The sequence below is a fragment of the Protopterus annectens genome, chromosome 9.part0 (genome assembly GCF_019279795.1).
Source record: "Protopterus annectens isolate FY-2018-M chromosome 9.part0, PAN1.0, whole genome shotgun sequence".
NCBI lineage: Eukaryota > Metazoa > Chordata > Ceratodontiformes > Protopteridae > Protopterus > Protopterus annectens.
In genome coordinates, this window is record NC_056743.1 from 1,554,462,644 (window position 1) to 1,554,482,768 (window position 20,125).

Sequence of the window (20,125 nt, forward strand, 5' to 3'; positions counted from 1 at the left end):
TCATTAGTATCATCCTCAGGAAATTGGCCGTTAACACCAAATTTCAAAACTGCTTCATTGTTTTATGACAGATCTAAGTAATCGCCAGGGGATTCTGACATTTTGGTGATGACATGTTTGGATTATGTACACTACAATCTTATTATAGGACCATGCTGTCATCACAGAGTAAAATTACTTGTTAATGTTACCAAAACTGCAGGTGAATCCTGCATTTGAAAGCAGCATGTTAGCATGGCATAAAGCTGTGTGTTATCCTTGCATAATGAAAGAGTGTCACTGGCAGGCTGTGTGTGTATTTATCACCATCACTGTACATGCCTTCTTTGCATTCAGAAGTAATATACTACTGACACATAATACTCTAAAATTATGTTGTTGTTGTGTTCCATTTCCTTAGACCATTTTTGAAAAGGTGCTTTTGCATTACATTTTATATTTGTTCATTGCTACTATGTTCCAAATGTTCTGTAGATCACCTTTTGTAGGAGCATATCACCCTTTCAAATCTTTTGGAACACTATTTCATAAGGGAAGTAGTAGCTGTTTTGTGGCAAGAAGATTCCTGCATGCCTTGCACCATTTATGCTGTTCCATATGTTGTCATAAGGAAGATCACAGCTTATTATCATTATCCCATAGTGGCTAGGAAGAGTGCAGTTTCAGGCCTTCACTTCCTTAGCCACATAGAAAATTCTAGCTATTGGGGGTCTTCCATGTTGGGGAAGGAGTGACAGATCCACTTCAAATTCCATTGGATCTCACAGCTAGAATTTCAGAAATGATTAGAAGGCCTAGACTTCTCCCAAGTGGAAGAGAATCTTATTTTAGATTGAGTAGTACTCAATATAGCCCATTCATTTAGCCTACATTTCATCCTAATGTATCGGAGAAACAAATCTGATTTTTGGACTCTATTACTCTGTGGTCAGGTTGGAGGTTAGAACTGTGGCCTAGGACTGACTGGTCAAACACTTTTCCTAAGGAAAAAAAAAAGTCCAGCATCTCTCCATCTTTGAACAACTCCATCCCTCTATGAAATTTTAAGTTCATGCTTGACATACTTGCCTGTTACATATTTAGACCTGTTAATTTGGTGGCATTGGTATAATTTACCTTTTGGAAAAACACTCTTCTTTTACTTCTGTACACAAGACTTGAGATACAGGCCCATAAGTGCTGGAAATCATATTTGACATTTCACAAGATTTAGGTATGTCTGAGCTGTACTTTGCTTTTCTTCATGAAAATTATCTCTGAATCAGTCAGTTACAGTTAACCCCCCCCCCCCCATTTTCTTTTCTGGTGCAAAAATAAGAGGCAAGGGAGAATTTTACATCCTGGATGTGCACTATTGCTTTGGTTTTACCTGAAGTAGGTGCATGAATTTATGGAGAAAGTCTCGATAGTTGCCAAGCAGATTTTTTTCAAATGGAGTACCAGATGCATTAACATTTTAAAGCACCTAACCACTGTTTGAAAACTACTGTGACTAAAGGCAACACCAAGAGAGGCATAGCCACTCCCAGAACTTGCTTTGTGAGTGTCTGCACTGTAGTGATTTATTCTGTGGCCCATTGGTCATCCATTGATACATTCACTAAGCATTATTGTTTTGACCATAGCTCCAGGAGACTTAATTTTCTTTAGTAGGTTTGTAGTTCAGGAGCCAGCCTTCTGAACCTTTCCTCTGGTTCCTTCTACACTGATCATGTATTGCTTGGGATGCAGCCAAGTTACCGACCCATCAAGGGGGGTCCTCATTGTCAGATGTAATACATATACTCTTACTATATCAGTTGATTTATGATGGAGACATTTTTGTTGGGTCCCTTGATACTTTCCCCTCTGTCAGTTTTACATCGGCCTTTCTATCCATTACTTGCTGTGGCACTTCCAATTATTCAGGCATGTAAATGCTGCATACTACTTGTTTGCAGTTTGAATTCTAAATTATGATTTTTTTCTTGATTTGCATGAAGTTTACTCGCTACTTGTTTGGTTCAAACTGGTGGGCTAACACAATGCCACATTGTGCAACAGTACTGGGTATGTGTGCCCTTAAATGGTAGCACTTGTGTGAAAATTTGGTCAATTCTGACTGGTGAAGAAGATGGTCATTACTGACCTATGAAAGCAGATCGACCCATAGATCAACTGGTGCAATGACAAAGTGTCTGTATTATCTGGTAAGTGAAAGGAGAGTTTAATGACAGAACCCAGAGGGGAAGAGTTTGATACTGTGTTTGGCTGGAGGCTGTTAAAAGTTAAATTGTTCATTTATTCGTTTTTGGTTTCTTTCTTTCTCTTCCCTTTTTTCTTGTGTATCTTTTTTATATTAAACTGTTTGGGGAGAGGGGGTCCTGATACATTAAGGTTGCCAGAGAGAGAGAGAGAGAGACAGAGAGAAATGCTGGTTGTGTACCAGGTAGTACATTTGGCTTTGATGCAGAAGGCTGTGGGTTTCTTTCTCACACCAGCTGTATGGCTTACTGACATTACAATGTAGCATATGGTGGATTCCTGCATTCCTAGATGTCATTGTTCGGATGAGACATTAAACCGATGCCTCATCTGCTTGAGTTGGTAGTAGCTGAGGTGAATTTAAATGATCCCATGACACATATGAAAACAACTAGGGTAAGGTCCCTGCTTGTCTTAACCAAATTTTCATTAGTAGTGTAAGTACTACCTTAGGTCTAACCTGAAAAGAGGTCACTAGCTTAGTGAGACCAACCCAGTTAGCAAAGGATAAATTAAAATAATATAGAGAACAGTTTAGGCAGATTTGTGAAGAGGATAGGGTAATGCTTTAGAATTTTATTAATATGTTGTACTTTTGCAAAGATAGTAATGTAACTTTACAGAGTCAGCAAATGCTGTGTTCTTCCTTTTGACAAATGAAAATCTAGTCTGGATTCCATTGTTTGGGTAATCATATATTTGTGTTCATTGTTTCCACCAGTCAGCATTCTGCATCTTTTTTCCAGAAGTTCCTGCTTTCAGAGTTGGACGTGTACCCTTGATGCTGTAAACTTACTATTAACTCCATAACTACTCTCATTTTCTTTCACTTTCTTTTTTTTTTTTTTTTTCATTTTTGCTGCTGGTATGGCTTGGATCTCGCACCTTGCTATCACTGGTAAAATTTCCTACTTTACCATGACATTTTTGTTCTGCCTGTTGATTGAAAAAACTCTTCTGAGTCTTGTCCAGAGTGGAAAGAAGCATTTTGTAAGACTGGTGAGATGATGGTCTGTCGTGATTCTGCCACTTTTGCCAGAGTTTCTGCACTTGGGTTTTTGCCTAGAAGTTTGGCTGCACAGCATCCTGGACATTGCATGGGGTGCAGAGTCTCCAGGTAGTAGGAATTTGATTTCATTCTTGTTTTCCATTTTAGCAGAGGATGAGAGGCTTGGAAGAGGCGTACCCCCAGCAGCCGTTGTGGTTGATGCATCCCAAAGTGTTTGCATACCTGTTCCCTAACTTATTGACTGAGTTTTGGATCAGTCTGGCCTGAATATGAGGAGCACTGCCTTGAGTCAGCAGGTTATGTATGAAGGGTACTTTTGGACAAGTCTTTTAGTCTCACGAGAAGGACTTGTCAAACCTTGCCAAGGAGGGTCCATTGAGTGAGCACACCGCCCAAACATGAGAGATCAAACTTTTTGGTTGTCTCCTGTTTATAGCTTGAGTCATGGATGTAGTATTTCTCCCTTGTGCTTATTCCAGGTCTGTACCATGCTAATGCCTAGCTACAGGATGTTGTATGATATGCAGTCATCATCTTTTTAGAAAGAAGGTAGTCAAAGTAAATGTCATATAGAGGCTGAAATCATAATGTAATCTTTTGTTGTTTATTGAGCATTTGGACAAATATGCAAATGATCATGGTGAAAATATATTTGAGGAAGGAGAAGATGTGTGTGTGTGTGTGTGCGTGTGTGTGTGTGTGTGTGTGTCCATGTATGTATAAAATTGTGTGTGTGTGTCCATGTATGTATAAAATTGTGTGTGTGTGTGTGTGCTTGTGTCCATGTATGTATAAAATTGTGTGAAGAAGATCTAGGGTGTCTCTAATATTTGGGGTAGTGGGTTGCTAGGTTTTGGGGCTGAGAACTGAAACTATAGGTGCATGCTAAGGTGGTAGATTGTAGTGCAGAGGCATGGGTTGAGTGACACCTGCAGTTGTGGATTCTTTCTCTTAATGGAAATTTGGCTGTTGGGTAGGAGAAAGAGTTTTGGTTAAGTTTTAAACAGAAGTGAAGTAAGACTTAGTTGGGCTCTGTCTTGGATGAGTAGCCCTTTTTTTAGAACTAGGTAGTATTTGGGTATTAGGGAGATAAAGCAGCATTTTTGACTTGTAAGATTTTTTATTTCCTTAGAGGCTGAAGCCATTATGAGTTGAGTGTAGTCAAGCTGAGCAAGGAGAGTATCCTTAATTATAGTACATCTTCCTGCTGGTGATGATAAACATAGGTTCTCCAAGCCCAGGTTAGAGCTTGGCAAATTTTTATTATAACTTTGCAAATATCAAAGATGGAAGTTTAGATTCTGGTACAGCCAGAGTCCAGTGTATTTGAATGCTGTATTAATTTCAAGGGAGATGTTCTGGCCAATAATTGATAAGTAGGAAGGGGGATATTTTAATCTTTGCTATCTGACAAAAAACATGACTGTTGTCCTGTTGGAGTTGTGATCTAATGTTGGTCTAGAAGGGCTTGATCGGTAAATGAGTATGTCAACAGTGTACTTTAAAATTGGAATGTTTGGGATATCTGAGAGCACCATATTGCTATATAATGAGAAAAGTGAGAGAAAGAACAGAGCTTTGGGACACACTTTGTGAGTATTGGCACCTTTTCTGAGAACGAGGACCCGATTTATATGTTGGAAGACCTGTTGAATGGAAAGTTGCTGAATAGCTGGAATGGTTTATGACTGATGCCATGAGCTAGCAGGGTGTGATCTACCATGTTGAATGTTTTAGTAATGTCATTGACGATGACCCCAATCAACTGCCGTTTGTCCATATCCATGGTGATGACATCAGTGTGTCTTCATATGGCTGTCATTGTGCTTTAGTTTGCCCAGAAAACATGTTGACTGCATAGGCAATGTTTTTTTGGATATTTATTTATTTTGTAGGCATAAAGGTGATTATAGAGTAGTTTAAAAAAACTTTATGTAGGAAGTACTGAAATAGGCCTACCATTGGAAGGGGAAAGGGGATTCTGTATTTAGAATACATTTCCAGATTTTGGGGAATGTTATTTTGGCATAAGCATAAATTGTAAATATATTTTAATCAGTGCAAGCCTTTGTAAACCACTTGTGCAGGTCATCATAACTTGGATGCTCATCATCTTGGACTTTGCTTATTAGTTTTTCTATGTCAGTTGCTGTGGCTGCCTTGAAGTAAAATGCAGACAAAAATCTGGGTATCTTGGGTGGTTGATTTGATGGTGATGGGTGGGAGAAATCCTTGATAAATTCTCATCCTCATTACTTGGATGACACCCAACTCTTCTTTAGTCCAGGCTGTGCTTTCTTCCTGCGTCCTGTGGGATGAGCCTTGAACTACTGGGAAGCTTACTACATGAAGTCTGTTGCTGTAGTTCTTCTTTTAAGTGCAGCAGAACCCTGTGCATCCCCTTCACTCTAATTTGGATTCTTATGTTGTGATGATGTGCATTCTTTGCCCTTAGTTCCTGCTGGGGATTTTGAGCATTTGTCTGTCTTTTATTGCCAGTGGAGGGCAGGCTTGAGGGTTGTTCTCTGGCTGATAAAGCAATTCTTTGAAAATGTTGCTTTCGGTCCCCCTTGGAGGAACCTCTTCTTCTTTTGGAAAACTTGGATTGCAGGTCCAACATGTTTACTGACCAAGCAGTATAGGAGTGTGTCACTAGGTAAACGTCTTCCTAAGGCTAAATGTCTCCCCAAGGTACCTGAAACTTAAAACAAAGCTCAGCTGTAAAGATTCTTTTCATCCTATCTCTCTGGTGTGCCTCCATCTCATTCCCACTTCCCATGAGAAATGAATTTATTACTGCCTAGTGATGCCTCCAGGTGTTTCTGCAGTTGCATCCTATTGACATCTCTAGGCATCTAATCTAGCCTGTTCATATTTGCTTTAAACATTTCAAAACCATGCTACATACAAGCTGTTGAAAGATTTCATGTCAGACATGGTAGACAACACAGCTGTACTGATGTATGACCTTGGCCTATTGCTGCTTATGAGATATAAATTGTTCATAAACTATTTCTATTGCCATAATTGTCACACAGACATAACTGTTTAGTCTTGTATATATAAGGTCACATATGGATGCACAAAATGCTGCTAACCGTAAGTGTATAGCTTGAGTCATTGCAGTTATTGTAGGTGCTTAAAAATATTACATATTTAATATTTACTGTGCTTATATGGCTAATAAAATCCAGTTTAAGATATAGAATCTAATGAACACTACCACTGTAAAAATTTGTTTGTTCTGAACAGTTAATGTAAGGCCATGACTTGATTTTGTCAAAAAGCTCAAGATGCAGTAATTGGGACTTGAGTATAAACCTCCTTTAGAGTAAATGGGGTAACTTTGTTCTGTTTCCTGGACCTGCACTTTCTTCTCCTTGTTTCTTTGATGGAACAGCAATTGGAGAGTGAAACTACTACTCTTGCTTGAGAAGAGAAACCTTTTTAAGGTTCCCGAGTCAGAAGAGAAACCTTCTTAAGATTCGTGAGTCAGAACAAATGAGCCTCTAGAATGAACAGAGGTGGACATTTGAAGGTAATGAGTGGAGCAGAAAGAGCCCAAAAGGCTATGCTGGCTTGTTGAACGGATAAGTGTTCCATGTCCCTGTTGTCAAGAGGTCATGGGTTGCAGTTCCCAGTGCTATTCCTTGTTGGTTTGGCAGTTAGATATTGCCAGTAGTGCAGAGATCCTATCTGCTATTCTTTCCTTCAGTCAGTCAGGTACTGGTTAAGAGAAACCACTTGTAGTGCTTCCTGGGACTGTGATTTGGCCATTGGCCTGTGGTGCTTCTCTTCTCCAGAAATTATGATCCTGTACTTTACTTTGGAAGTCAGGCCTCTCATTGATTTTTTTTTTCCTCTAGGACTCTTGTCTTCATATTCTGGTTCAATTTCTGATTTAGTATGGGTAGTTATAGTATGATTTGTGTTATACTGGAGGGCATTAGTAATATATCCAACACAGTTGTGTTGTTTCTTGGTTTGCAGGAGGATGCTGAGCTTGACACTGGGGTATAATGGTAGACTTGGGAAGCAAGCTGATTTATTTTGTCAATGTGTTATGTAGTTTCTTGTGTTATCTAGTTGTCCGTCAGTGAATGTGGGTCAAGGACAACATGCTGAATTCTGAAGCATGGAGGGGGGAATCCAACTACAGGATCACTTGAGAAAGGGTCTTTTCATAGATCAACTGATACAGCAAGAACATTTGTCAGTTCATTTATGCTGTGGGAAAAACAATGTCATACCAAAAATAAGGATGAAAACATAAACACCATTGTTGGTTTAATTTTCTCATTTGACAATGGTATTTCAAACAGTTCAAAAATGTTATGGGTATCCTATATGTGACACTGAAGGGCATTAGTAATGTCCAACATAGACATAGTGCCCTTGCTTATTTCATATCTACAGTCTAGTCTAATTAAATTATTCAGCTTGAGAGATACGATATTGTATGAAAAAATCTGGAGGCCTGTAATGATTATTAATATAGACATAAACATCTTATCATATACTATTTTGTTGTACAGAATTTTATAGCGGAACTGTGTTTTTCTTACAGATCTGTTAGTTAGGAGCTCTTAGAGATTTATGTATGAACCCCCTGTCTTATGACTTATTTTGCACATGGCAGAAATGCTAGAGGTTACATTTCTTTTAAAACACAAAATTTAGCAACACTTAATTTAAGGAGAAGGTTTATCTCCCCAAAACTTTCACTTTGAGGAACAATCTTTCACGTTGTATTGAAAGAAATTGCCACATTTGCATTCATGTAAAATCTCTTGATGTCAACTTCAGTAGTAATAGGAAGCTGAAACACTGCATAATTGCATGCAGGCTTCTAAATGGCCATTAACCCAGAATTTTGTTAAATGCAGTCATTTGTTTTTACTTACTAATCTGGATGAGCTCAGCGGGCACAAGTGCCAGTCTTTGGGGCAACCCAAGAGCACTGCCTGGTTAAAAGATTTGCACAGAGTTGTGTAATCTAGGTGAGCTAAAAGGTAAAGGTCTTCAAAACATATTGTCATTAACACTTCTGTTGAAATACCCATATATTTATAATGTATTTAATTATTTACTTTTTTGTTTAATCTGCTTACTCATGTGGCTTAGGTATTCACTTTTATTAGCTTTAGGGGGCAACCCAAGACAATGTAGGATTCAGATATTTGCTCAGGGTTTGATCATCCAAGGATATATATTATGAAGGTGGCTAGAATATCCTTATTAACCTAGCAGTTAGCACAGATGGTTAAGGCTGTGAGCTGTAATTCCTTCTGTACAGGGTTTGATTCTTTCAGACCTCATGTGTCTTCTATGTGACTCTGAACAATTCACTTTAACCAGAAAGTGCTTGGGTGTAACTAGAAATTTGGGCTAGTTCCTTCATTCATCCCCTGGACTGCAAGCCTAGTAACTACATATGAACAGCTGTAAACCATTTATACTGAACTGACCATATATTTATCATGTATTTAGGTACTTTTCTGTTTAATAAGCTTGCTCTTGTGGCTAATAAGCTTGCTCTTGTGACTTGGGTATCCAACGTCTGATAGCCTTTCAAATCACATGAACTCATTACATCCGAGTGACGCCTTCCAAGTTTATCTGCAGTTAACTCCAGCTGATGCCTGTAGGCATCAAATATTGCTTTTTCATATTTGCATCAATAATTCCAAAACCATACTATGTATAAGGTTTTCTTAAAGATTACACAATGGCAAACTCAACCACATTAATATTTGACCTGTGTCTAGTGTAGGTAAAGAGATATTAACTTTTGTTTTTATAATATTAATTTATAGATATAATTTCGCATTTTTTAAATATATCAACAAGCAAGTGACACAGACAAGAACCCCTTTGCCTCCTATGAAATCTCTCAGCTAGCTGAATAAAATGCTGCTGACACTATGTGTGCAACTTGAGTGGTTGCTAAAATATTGTACGTTGTTTACAAAATATTACAAAAGTAATAGTTACTGTGACTTATAAAATTCAGTTTAAGACCTAGAACCTAAAGAATACTACCACTATAAAAATAGTTTGTGCTGTGAAGTGCCTCCTATTTTACTACTTTCTGCCCTTGTTTTTAATCATTTTTTTTTTAACTTAACTGCATTTATTTAAGCTGTCTTTGCTTTAATATTGCTACACACTCAAGTGTGCTAGCTTGCACGGCATTTAAATTGTTTTTAGTGCTGTTTTAGCTGCTTTTCTGTGAAAAAACAACCATAAAAGTTATAAGCTTGTTTCCCCGTTTTTCCTGTAACTAGTCTAGTCCAAATACATAATTGCTGTAGCCAGGACTGTTTGTAAGTTTCTGAGCCCCCTCAGGCCTTTCTGTGTTGGAGGGCAGCCTTCTAGTTTATCAGTAGCAGTGGTAAGCACTAGGTAGGCTATCTACCACAAGAGGGGTGGTTTCTTGACCAGAAATTGTAGTTTATTGGCCATTTGAGCAGTTTATCCATCCCTTTCAACTTTCTGGTTTAAAAGCCCACATTTACTTGGGTTTGCACTTGTTTAAGCTCCACCGAGATGAGGCAAACTATTACCGGTGCCAGAAAGTGTGCTCTTCAATTTTTCCCTTAGACCTTGCTAGCTCTCTTCTCTCTTGCATTTCAGATAGCTTAATTGCCTTGCACGTCAACAGGCTTTTTGTAGCAGTTATTGTAGCACACCTAAGTGCTCTCAGCACTGGTCGTCCTACACGGAGAACAGCTCCAGTACTTAGTAGTTATGACCATCCCTCCTGGCATGACTAAAGGTCAGTTCCCTCTGTTTTCCCCTATTAACCTGGTGCACTTGGGCATTCTGAGGTAGTGTAGCAACTGACTCATGTAGACAGACAGCCCTCTTCTCTTACATCCCAACACTCAGACTTGTGAGGTATGCACTTATTTCTCCAGATTGGAAGCTATGCATTCTCCAGCCAAGACCGGACTAGCTGGTCAAGATGAGAAGGTCAACACCTGCACCACACTACATGGAACACATAGCCCTCCAGAACACCCACCATCACAGCTCTCACATAATAACACAAACCGCAAACCCACCTTCGCGGAGGCTCTCAGTAGAAATTTACCCAAACAGCAGAGACCTCCAAGGCAGAAATGCACTGGACCACCACAACACAGCACAAGCCACAAGGCGCATACCTCACCTCCACAGTGTGCCCCTCAACCTAAGCCCCTAAGGCAAAACACCTTGCCCAGTACACTAATCAGAGGTGACTCAATAGTGAGGCAAAGATATGTCCCACTCACTAGGTTGAATAAGGGGAAGGAAACAGTCAGCTGTCTATTAAGTGCCAAAATCCGACACATAACACACGCAATCAGGTCACTCCACAACAAGTACAAGTATGACTCTGTCATTGTCCATGTGGGCATGAATGACCTGAGACACACCTCTCTGGACTACATGAAAAGAGACATGGTGGAGCTCTCGGATTATGTGGCCAAGGCAGTTATGACCCTAGCCCTGAGCAGTATCCTACCATCACCCAGAATGATACTGCAGTGCAAGCAGTAAATGATTGACTTCAATTGGCTAAGTTTCTTGTGTCATTATAAGGGGATCCAGTATCTGTCTGCTTGGGATGACATGATTGACAGACCTCAATGCTTTGCCAGAGATGGCCTGCATCTGTCACCCCTGAGTTTCCGGGTACTGGCTAAGGCTCTTGCCACCCCTATAGTGCCCTTTTTAGGTGGTGTTCCAAAGACCAAAATTCTACCTTAACAGCTATAAATAAATGCAATCTGAGCATCATGCTGCTCAATGCTAGAAGTCTAAATCTCAAGTTGCACTCACTCAAAGCACTCCTCATAATGGAGAACGTCGACATTTGTGCTGTAATGGAGACCTGGTTTAAAGTGGCAGAAAGCACCCCTACACTACCAGACTGTAACTCATTCCACACCTTTCGGCCCCAGAACATGGACCAAAGCTCCAAAGGCGGTGGTGTCTCCATATTCATAAAGGATATGCACACCTCCAGACTAGTAGCCCAACATAACGCATCTGAGATACTTCAGGTACAGCTAACATTGGGTAAGACAGTGATACAGGTTATAGCCTGCTATAGGTTCCCAACCATGTCCATAGACTCACTCCACATAACCAATTGTTGATTAGTATCCCCTTATGTCTATAGTTACTCATGTATATTAGTTGCATCCAGCTGCTGTGGAGCTTTTCTCCCCGGGCCTCTACTGAAAATGGACATATATCCAGTTAGATTAGCCCGGTCAACAAATGTAAAATAGAAAAATAAATAAATACATTTCTAAGCACCCTGGAATCTATCAAGGTAAAACCCAACACTCTCATTCTAGGAGACTTCAATTACCCCTCCATCAACTGGGAGAACTACTCAAGCACCAGTTCATTGGCCCAACTTCTTCTTCTTTCGGCCTTTCCCGGTTAGTGGTCGCCACAGCAGATCACCTGTCTGCTCATGATTGGCAGTGGAGTTTTACAGTGTCAATTTGCCAGCCCGGCACCCAACCTTCCACAGAAGGCACACACATGCACACACTCGCACCTAGGGCCAATTTAGAGTGCCCAATCCACCTACAGCATGTCTTTGGGATGTGGGAGGAAACCGGAGCACCCGAAGGAAACCCACGCGACCACAGGGAGGACATCCAGACTCTCTGAACAGAGGGCACCCCAGCTGAGGATCAAACCGGAGAACCTCTTGCTGTGAGGCGGCAACGCTAACTGCTGTACCACCGTGGCCACCCACCAATTCATTGGCCCAACGCTTCCCGCAATTCATCAGTTCCAATGTCCTGGGCCAGCTATTTCTGACCCCCCCTAGAGGAAGCAACATCCTTGACCTGGTTATTACTAACATGGGCATCCGTTGCTCTACACCAATAGTCAATTCCTCCCTGGTTAGATCATGGAAATCCACATCTCGCCCACACCCCCACAAAGGTAACCACCATGAAATATTTCTCCAAAGCTAACTTTGGGCTCCTAAAAACAGAAGTGGCTGAGTTCATGGCACCCATGCCAATGGAAAACAGCTGCATGACTACTGAATTATACACCAGTGCACTGTATGAACACGTACATAAATGCATGGAACTAGCCATACCCAACAGAACAAAGATGCTCTCCTCCAAAAAAAGGAAGCCAATCTGGTGGTCCTCTGTCATTAGTAAACTACAACAGAAGGAAGAAACTGTTGCAGAAAAAGGTGAAGTCCCAAGACTGGAAAAAAACCCTTATCAGCCTCAACAAAAAGTTGAGATCCCTCATCAAATCCTCTAAAGCCAGCTATGAAGGCAGAATTGGGGCAGACATTAAAAACAACCACAAAACCTTCTATAGTTATATCAAGAACCTCCATGGTAATACCCAGATTTGCTCTGAGTTACTGCACAATGGCATCTCCTATACTAAGCCAATATATATTGCCAGCATACTGGCCGACAGATTCAGTGCCAACTTTACCCCCCCCCCAAAAGGACCAATCACAATACCGGAAGAATGCCAGGCACTCAGCATCACAGCAGGTTAAAGTTGCAATGTCCAAGGCAAGAATACAGCCTCCATGGGACCTAGTAATATCCCTGGCTGTGTTCTACATGAACTACAAAGCAAAGTGGCACCACATCAGTGTGCCCTGTTCACTCACAGCCTCACCTCGGGCTTCATCCCTACCGAATGGCACACTGCTACAGTTATCCTTCTCCGTAAAGGAGGAGTGACTACAGACCCTGGGAATTATCGCCCCATTAGCTTGACTAGTCTGGTATGTAAAGCAATGGAGCGCATCATCTTGGACCCGATTAGAAAAGATCTAGGTAATCTCCAAACTCTAAAACTCCACGCAGTTGGCTTTGTGAAAGGGAGATCATGCCTGCTCAACCTGGTTGACTTCTTTGAGTCAGTCACCAGGGCTTTGGATGAGGGTAAGGCAGTGCATGCTGCCTAACTCAATCTCGCCAAGGCCTTTGATAGCATTCCTCACTCCGGAATTATTGACTAACTCACCAAACTAGGCATCAAGCCTTATATCACTAGGTGGGTTGCAAATTGGCTCACAGATAGAACCCACAGTGTGAAAGTAGCAGATTCCAAGTCAGACTGTCGACCAGTCACGAGTGGAGCCCCACAGGGATTGGTCCTGGGTCCTTTCCTGTTTGGCATTTACTTCTTAGAAGTCCAGGCCAACACAACAGGACTCTGGCTGACCAAGTTTGCAGACGACTTCAAGTTGGGAGCCATTATTAACTCCCAGAGTGATGCAGACATCCTACAGAAAGGTCTCACTGAGACCAATGACTGGTGTCGAAACCATGGCCTTAAGTTTAATGCCAAAAAATGCGCCGTCATCCCCTTTGGTAAAAACTCGGTTCCCACTAATTACCACATCGATGGGAACCCACTGAACACTGAAGGTGTTATAAGAGATCTGGGGACACAGGTTGACAGCAGCCTCTCCTTTGACCACCAAGGGTTTTGCATCCAGGAAGAAAGAGGTCATCATCATCTCTCTCTCTACTCTTCCCTCATCAGACCAATCATAGAGTATAATGCCCCATTTGGCATGTACCTCACTAGACACCTGCAACAGCTGGACAGACCACAGAAGTACCTCATGAAGAGGATCCTAGGCCTTAAACACATGTCCTACATGGACAGACTCAAGAAACTCCAGCTATTCTTTGTCTCATATCATCTACTTAGAGGCGATCTCTGCTTGACTTACAAAGCCATGTCTGACCCAGCCCTGCTAGAAATGCTACATCTAAAGAAATCCCAATCCCTCCGCACCACACACTCCAGAGACCTCAACCTTATTACCACAATCAACAGAACATGCTGGAGGACAGGTTCATCACCCAGAGACTGTCCATGCTCTGGAATAGACTTCCCATGCATGTCAAGCAGAGCACCTCGCTGGCCCTGTTCAAGACAAATCTTGATGAGTGGATGGGTAATAGAAAGTTCACCCCGGGGATCATTCCAGTGGCTCTACTGGATAGAGGCACTGGGAACTAACATCAGGCGGCATGATGCCAGGGCACTTCTATGGGCTAGGCTTGTAAAGACTCCAGGGCCATTAGCCTAGTACTCACCTATGTTCCTATGAAGGGTTTGCCTTTTATACTTCTTTCATAACCCCTCTGGTTCCAGAGATATGGACATTTGTTTAAAATATGAGGACATAATTTGATTCAGTCTAAAGGCTTAGGCTCCTCCCATTGGAAGTTGCAGTGCAAACTTCCTAAGCTGTATTAGCGTGAATGAGTTAATTAGTGAACAGTAGTAAATACTGATCAGTAATAACAGCAGTTGAATTCTTGCCTATATTTTAAGTTTGAAGCCTTCCTATCCTGCTTTCCTTTTGTGATGTTGGGAGAGAGCAAACAAGTATAAATAGAAAAGAGAAAAAATTAAAAATGAATCCTGAGTGCTCATTAGTCAAGTGATGGTACCAATGGTTTGCCAGATGCTTATCACTTTACATGCAAGATCAAAAAGTCAGACAAGTAAAGACATTGGTACTTGTTACAAGCTACTGTGTTTCCTGATCAAATTCTCTGTGGCTTTCCAGTGTCCAGAAGGTTTCTTTGCACAGATTTTCCACTACACTTTCTATTGCCACCTGTCATAATAAAATAGAAGATCCGTCTGTCCTTTAAATTGTGGATGCAAAATGCTGTTTACCTACTTACATGCATGCCTGATTGACTTCAGCGTACAGCATAATGAAGTTGCTTTAGTGTGTGTATGTGTATGTGTGTGTGTGTGTGTGTGTGTGTGTGTGTGTGTGTGTGTGTGTGTGTGTTTTATGATGCATAAAAGCCAGTGTGGATGAGGACATATTTAGGTAATTTGAACCCTGCAGACTACAGCCCTCAGTTTGGATGTCTATACATCAGCTAAAACCCTCTCTTGCTCCTGGCTAGAATAAAGGAGCAAACCAGCAACTGCTGACTTTGATCCCTTAGGATGACCTGATACCAAGTTTCTTTTGATTCACATTTGTTCGTAGCATAGTCAAGAATATTTACTGCCTCTGTCATTTGGCTGATCAGAAAAGATACATTCCTTGTTCGTAGCATAGTAAAGAATATTTACTGCCTCTTTGTCATTTGGCTGATCAGAAAAGGTGCATTCAGAGCAGATAGTGAAATGCAAGGCTCTGTGCATATCTCTTAACCAGGTTTTACTCTTGGGTTGCCCCAGAGACTGGCACTTGTGCTTGCTGAGCTCACCCGGGTTAATAAATAAAAACAAATGAGGTGCCTGTTAGAACAATACTGTAAAATGTAATCTAGCTAGTAAAGATTAATTCTCAGGTAGTCATATGTAGCAGAGTAAACTTGAACATTTTAGTTGTTTAGGATGGCAGCAGCATGACTACATATTATGTGTAGTAGCTTCAAACCCCATTTATCAAAAATATTTTAAATGGCTTGTCTTTTGTGTTCCTTGAGGTGTTTATAATTTAGAGTTGCCTACTCTCCTCACTTTGTAGTCCTTAAGGTTTCTTCACCCCTTTTTGCTGCTGGCCTTGTATAAAAGAATGACAAAAACCTCCTAATCATATTTGCAGTGCTATACCGTGCTCATTAATGTCATTACAAGTTTGCATAGTTATCTTAAGCATTCCTTATGTATGACGTTCAGAATGAGTGTTATAAAGAGTTGTTCACTTCTGATTCCTAGTTTAATTAGTCATTTTCTAGTGATTTGCATATTCTAGTGGCAACAGTAGTAGCACTTGAACAAGAATTGGCTTCTTTGTTTAGTTACAATCTTGATGACCTGGCTTCTGGAATGAAACCTGGTGTAAGTAGGGTAGCTTGAGAAATACAGAAATGAGCATTCTATGGTTGGGGTCAACTTCATACAGAAAGGGGGACCAGACTTTATTTTGAAGTGATATTTAACAGTGATTGGGAGCCAACAAATCAGGCCTCTTTTTTTGCAGGATACATGGGAATAGTTTTTTGTGTGTGTGTGTGTGTGTGTGTGTGTGTGTGTGTGTGTGTGTGTGTGTGTGTGTGTGTGTGTGTGAAACGAGGTGCTCTCAGTACTTCATGCAGTACATTTAACCTTTCAACGAAGAGGACCATGCGCCACTTCCACCCGCCTCTCAGAATTCATAGCTACACATGTAGATTTGCCCTGGGGAAAGTGAAGGTGTGGCTTATAAGCTCCCCTCTCTAACTGTGCAAGCCCCTGCTGTCACTTTCCATGACCTCAGCACCAGGATAATGCTGCATGAAGATGTACCACATCCAGAAACACTGTAATGTGGGTGAAGCTCTTGTTTACTGATAATCAAGTCAAACTTTTCTCCATGTTGCATGCTGTTTTCATGGTGAGCTAATTGTGAGAGAAGGGGGTTGTCTGAAAAGTCCACAAGTGGGCATTTCTAAATATGTAATTGGAAAAAAATTCATTGTACTCTGATTTCAATTGTTCATAATTGGTATAGGTTGGTCCTTTATATCTACCTTGCATATGGAATGCTCTCCAATGTAGGCATTAATAATGTATAATATCTGAATATGTTTTTGATTACAGAGTGCACAGAGAAAGTACTGGGGTGGCGAAGAACAAAATCCACAAGCAGTAAGTACTTTACATACTATAATTAATAAACAAAAATAGCTACTTGGAATTCAAAGTAGTATGGAAAAAATAAACAACAGAAAGAGGTTTAATCATTGGACATAACGGAGCATGCCTATGGCAAGAAATCTGATAATGCTATCAAAATTGTGGATAATGGTTCACTTGATGAACTACTTGTGTTTTGTATGAATCACCAATACCCTTTTTTCCCATAATGTAGAGAAAGCTGCTAAAGAAACTAGATGGTTGTGGGCCAGATGAACAACTAGCATTAGAAACTGAGTCAAGTAGTGTCATCCGATATTTTTAACTGAAAGCAAAAAGATGTTTAGAAATGATTCCATCTGGTGAGCTACTATGAATAATAGAATATTTATTTGGTTTCCACTTCAAAACACCCATGTCTGTTTCTTTTTGTCTTGAGCAAAATCATACACCTGCCTGTGTTGCCAAAAATTGATTTTGGTTACCAGGAAAAGAGCAAGATTGCATGTAAGAGTTCCAGATCCTTATTTTTATCATCCTTCTTTTGTTCACTGTGTTCTCGTTCCCATCTCTTTTTTTCACAGAAATGGTGCGATGGCAGGGAATTGATCAGCCTGGAAGGCAAGACTGAGCACCCAACCCTAGGTAGCTAAACTGAGGTAGATAAGGAAGTATCATTTTATCTGATGTTGTCTGTTCCATCTAACTTCAAACTGTGGGTTATTGGATCCGACACTGGCCATTTCCTTCAGACTTTAAACTCACCAGGCTCTAATTCCCTTATCTACAACCCTGCGTTCCTCATCCTACACCTCATATCGTGTTTGCCACCGTTCCTGTCAGCAACTCGATCTCTGCTCCTTTTGGTGCATCATTTTTGTAAACTTCATTAAGTGCTTTTTGTGCTGGATTTATACATCCCTTCCCCATTTTTGTAGAATTAGTTTAGTTAGAGTTGTGTGCGATAGATAGGCAGGCAGTTGTAAGTTGATGTACATGTAGATAGGTTTCCAGCCTTTTGGTGGGCTTGTGTTTTTGGTGCAGGTGTGTTCTTGATTTTTCTGTAGCTGTAGTGTGGTTAGTGTTGTGATAGTTTTCATAGAAGTGTTAAGTGTTGTTGTGGTAGTTTTCATAGAAGTTTTTCTGGTTGCTTTTTCAGTTATGTTATATTATGAACAAGGGTTTTAAGAAATGTGTTGCCTGCGGGCACAAGTTGCCATTGTATGATGTACATGATAAATGTGTTTACTGCTTGTGGGCATTAAACCTGGAATCCATTTGTTCTTTTTGCAAAGGTTGTGGGTCCAGGATGATTAATGAACATTGGGCCAAGTTGGTCCTCAAGAGGGCTTGTCCCCTCTGGCCCTTCTGCTGCTTCTCCCTTAACTGCAGTGGTTGGGTTCGAGAAGCACCATCCATGGGGCTCCAAATCTTTTAAATGAGATCGGATGAGGTTCTCTTCTTCTTCTGTCCCTGGTCCTTCCTCCTTGGGCTTGCTGGACCTGAAAATCCCATGAATTCGGTTGCCCCTGTGCCGACATCAGGTCTTTCTCCTCAGAGCCAATCTCCATTGGTGCTGACCACCAGCAAGGTTCTGTCACGTAGCCTTCCTAGTCCCTTCAGACTCAGCACAGCTCCTCGTGGTCCTGCAGAGTGTTACAAGCAGCAGAGAGACGAAAAGAGAGACTTTAAACAGATTAAGTATTTTTTTCTCTGCCTTTCTACATGCGACTGCATATTTTCGCCGAAAAGTGAGTTTCTAGCATTTCTAAGATCTGAAAAAGCTTGTTTTTGCATTTTTACTGTTCCTGCACTTTAAATAGTTTTTGTGTTCTTTAACTGTTGTAGGCTGCACACTCAAGTGCGCTAGCCTGTTTAAAGCATTTACAGTGTTTCTTGTTAAGTTGCTGTTCTGTTGAAAAAAAGCAAAAGAAAACAAAAAAAATCCTTGATCTGAAGTAAACAACTTCATTCTTTCTGCACATATGGGTATTCAGATCCGATTCGGATCCAAGCCGGCAAAACTTTTCAAGCATCAGCTCCAAGCTCCTCCCCTACCTATATTACATCACTTCCTCCTATCTAGCCCCAGATCTCATTTGCCACTCTGAGTCAGCATCATGGTCTCTGAGCTGTAAGCAAGGTGGTAAGGTTTTTTTTTTGGTCTTATTAGTGTAGTTGGGTGTGAATACCTTTCCCTTTTTCCTCCCTTCTTCGTGTTTGGTCGTCGTGTTAGTTTAAAAAAAAAAAAGTGTTTGTGTAGTACTGTTTTGTAGACTGGTTTCCTGCCTAGGCCGAATCCCTTGTTAAGTGTGTGTGTGTGTGTGTGTGTGTGTGTGTGTGTGTGTGTGTGTGTGTGTGTGTGTGTGTGTGTTTGTGTGTGTGGGCCGTTAGGGCTTTCACTGTTCTCCACTATGGCTGAACAGCCTAAGGTTCTTTTTAAGAAATGCACAGAGTGTGGTCATAAGCTCTCACCAGCCGATGGCCACACTCTGTGTGTTCTATGTTTAGGGGTCGCCCATCTGTCTGTATCTTGCGACATTTGTTCAGGCTTTAACCCTAGGGCACTGAAGGATCATCGGGCTAAGCTTGTGGCTAAAAGTCTGCTACCAGCTTCTGCCCTGGAGTCTGCCTCAGTTTTCTCCCCAGCCAGTGACACTGTGCAGGCAGGGATTCAACCTCCCGCCAGGCCTGCTACATCGGATTCGTCCCAGAGAGGTAGGGACAGAAGAGAGAAGGAGAAGCACCACAAAGAGAGGGACAGGCCCAGAAAAAGATCACCGGACAGGGAGTCTTTCTCCAGCCCCTCTTCAAAGGCACCCAGGTCTCGTTCTCCTCTGCTCCGCTCTCCCCGTTTCTCGCCTGAGCCGATGGAGCCATTTGAGCCGAGGCACTCCCCCCAGATCTGGCCCAGACCTGAGTCGGTAGCTTCCTCCTGGTCGACTCGGAGTGTCTCAGACCTTGATATGGACAGGCTGATGAGGTTCATCCAGAACCGGATTCAGATGGGGGTCTTACCAGGGCCCTTTCCCATTGGAGAGGTTCCTTCTACAACTATGTTCCACCCTATTTCTCCTTCCCCGATCCGACCCAATGCTTCGAGGTTCTCGGGTCCGAGACCTTTCGGAGCTGTTGGGTCGACGCAGATGGTTCTCGTTTCCTCGACGTTGGCCGTCACCTTGAGTTCCAGTCTCGGATCCAGGAGACTCTCGGAGCCGTGGTCTGGGTGTCGGACCCGAAGGTCGAGATCTTGCTCTTTCGGAT

General features: G+C 41.5%; 1 protein-coding gene across 2 annotated transcripts in view; it reads left to right on the forward strand.

Moving 5' to 3' along the window:
• The window catches only part of SLU7 (SLU7 homolog, splicing factor), a 906,055-nt gene that overhangs the window by 176,611 nt on the left and 709,319 nt on the right, over positions 1–20,125 (forward strand). For both annotated transcript variants that reach the window (XM_044084498.1, XM_044084499.1), the window contains exon 7: positions 16,826–16,873. In XM_044084498.1, the coding sequence (XP_043940433.1) occupies positions 16,826–16,873 (48 nt within the window). The remainder of the gene's footprint in view (positions 1–16,825; positions 16,874–20,125) is intronic.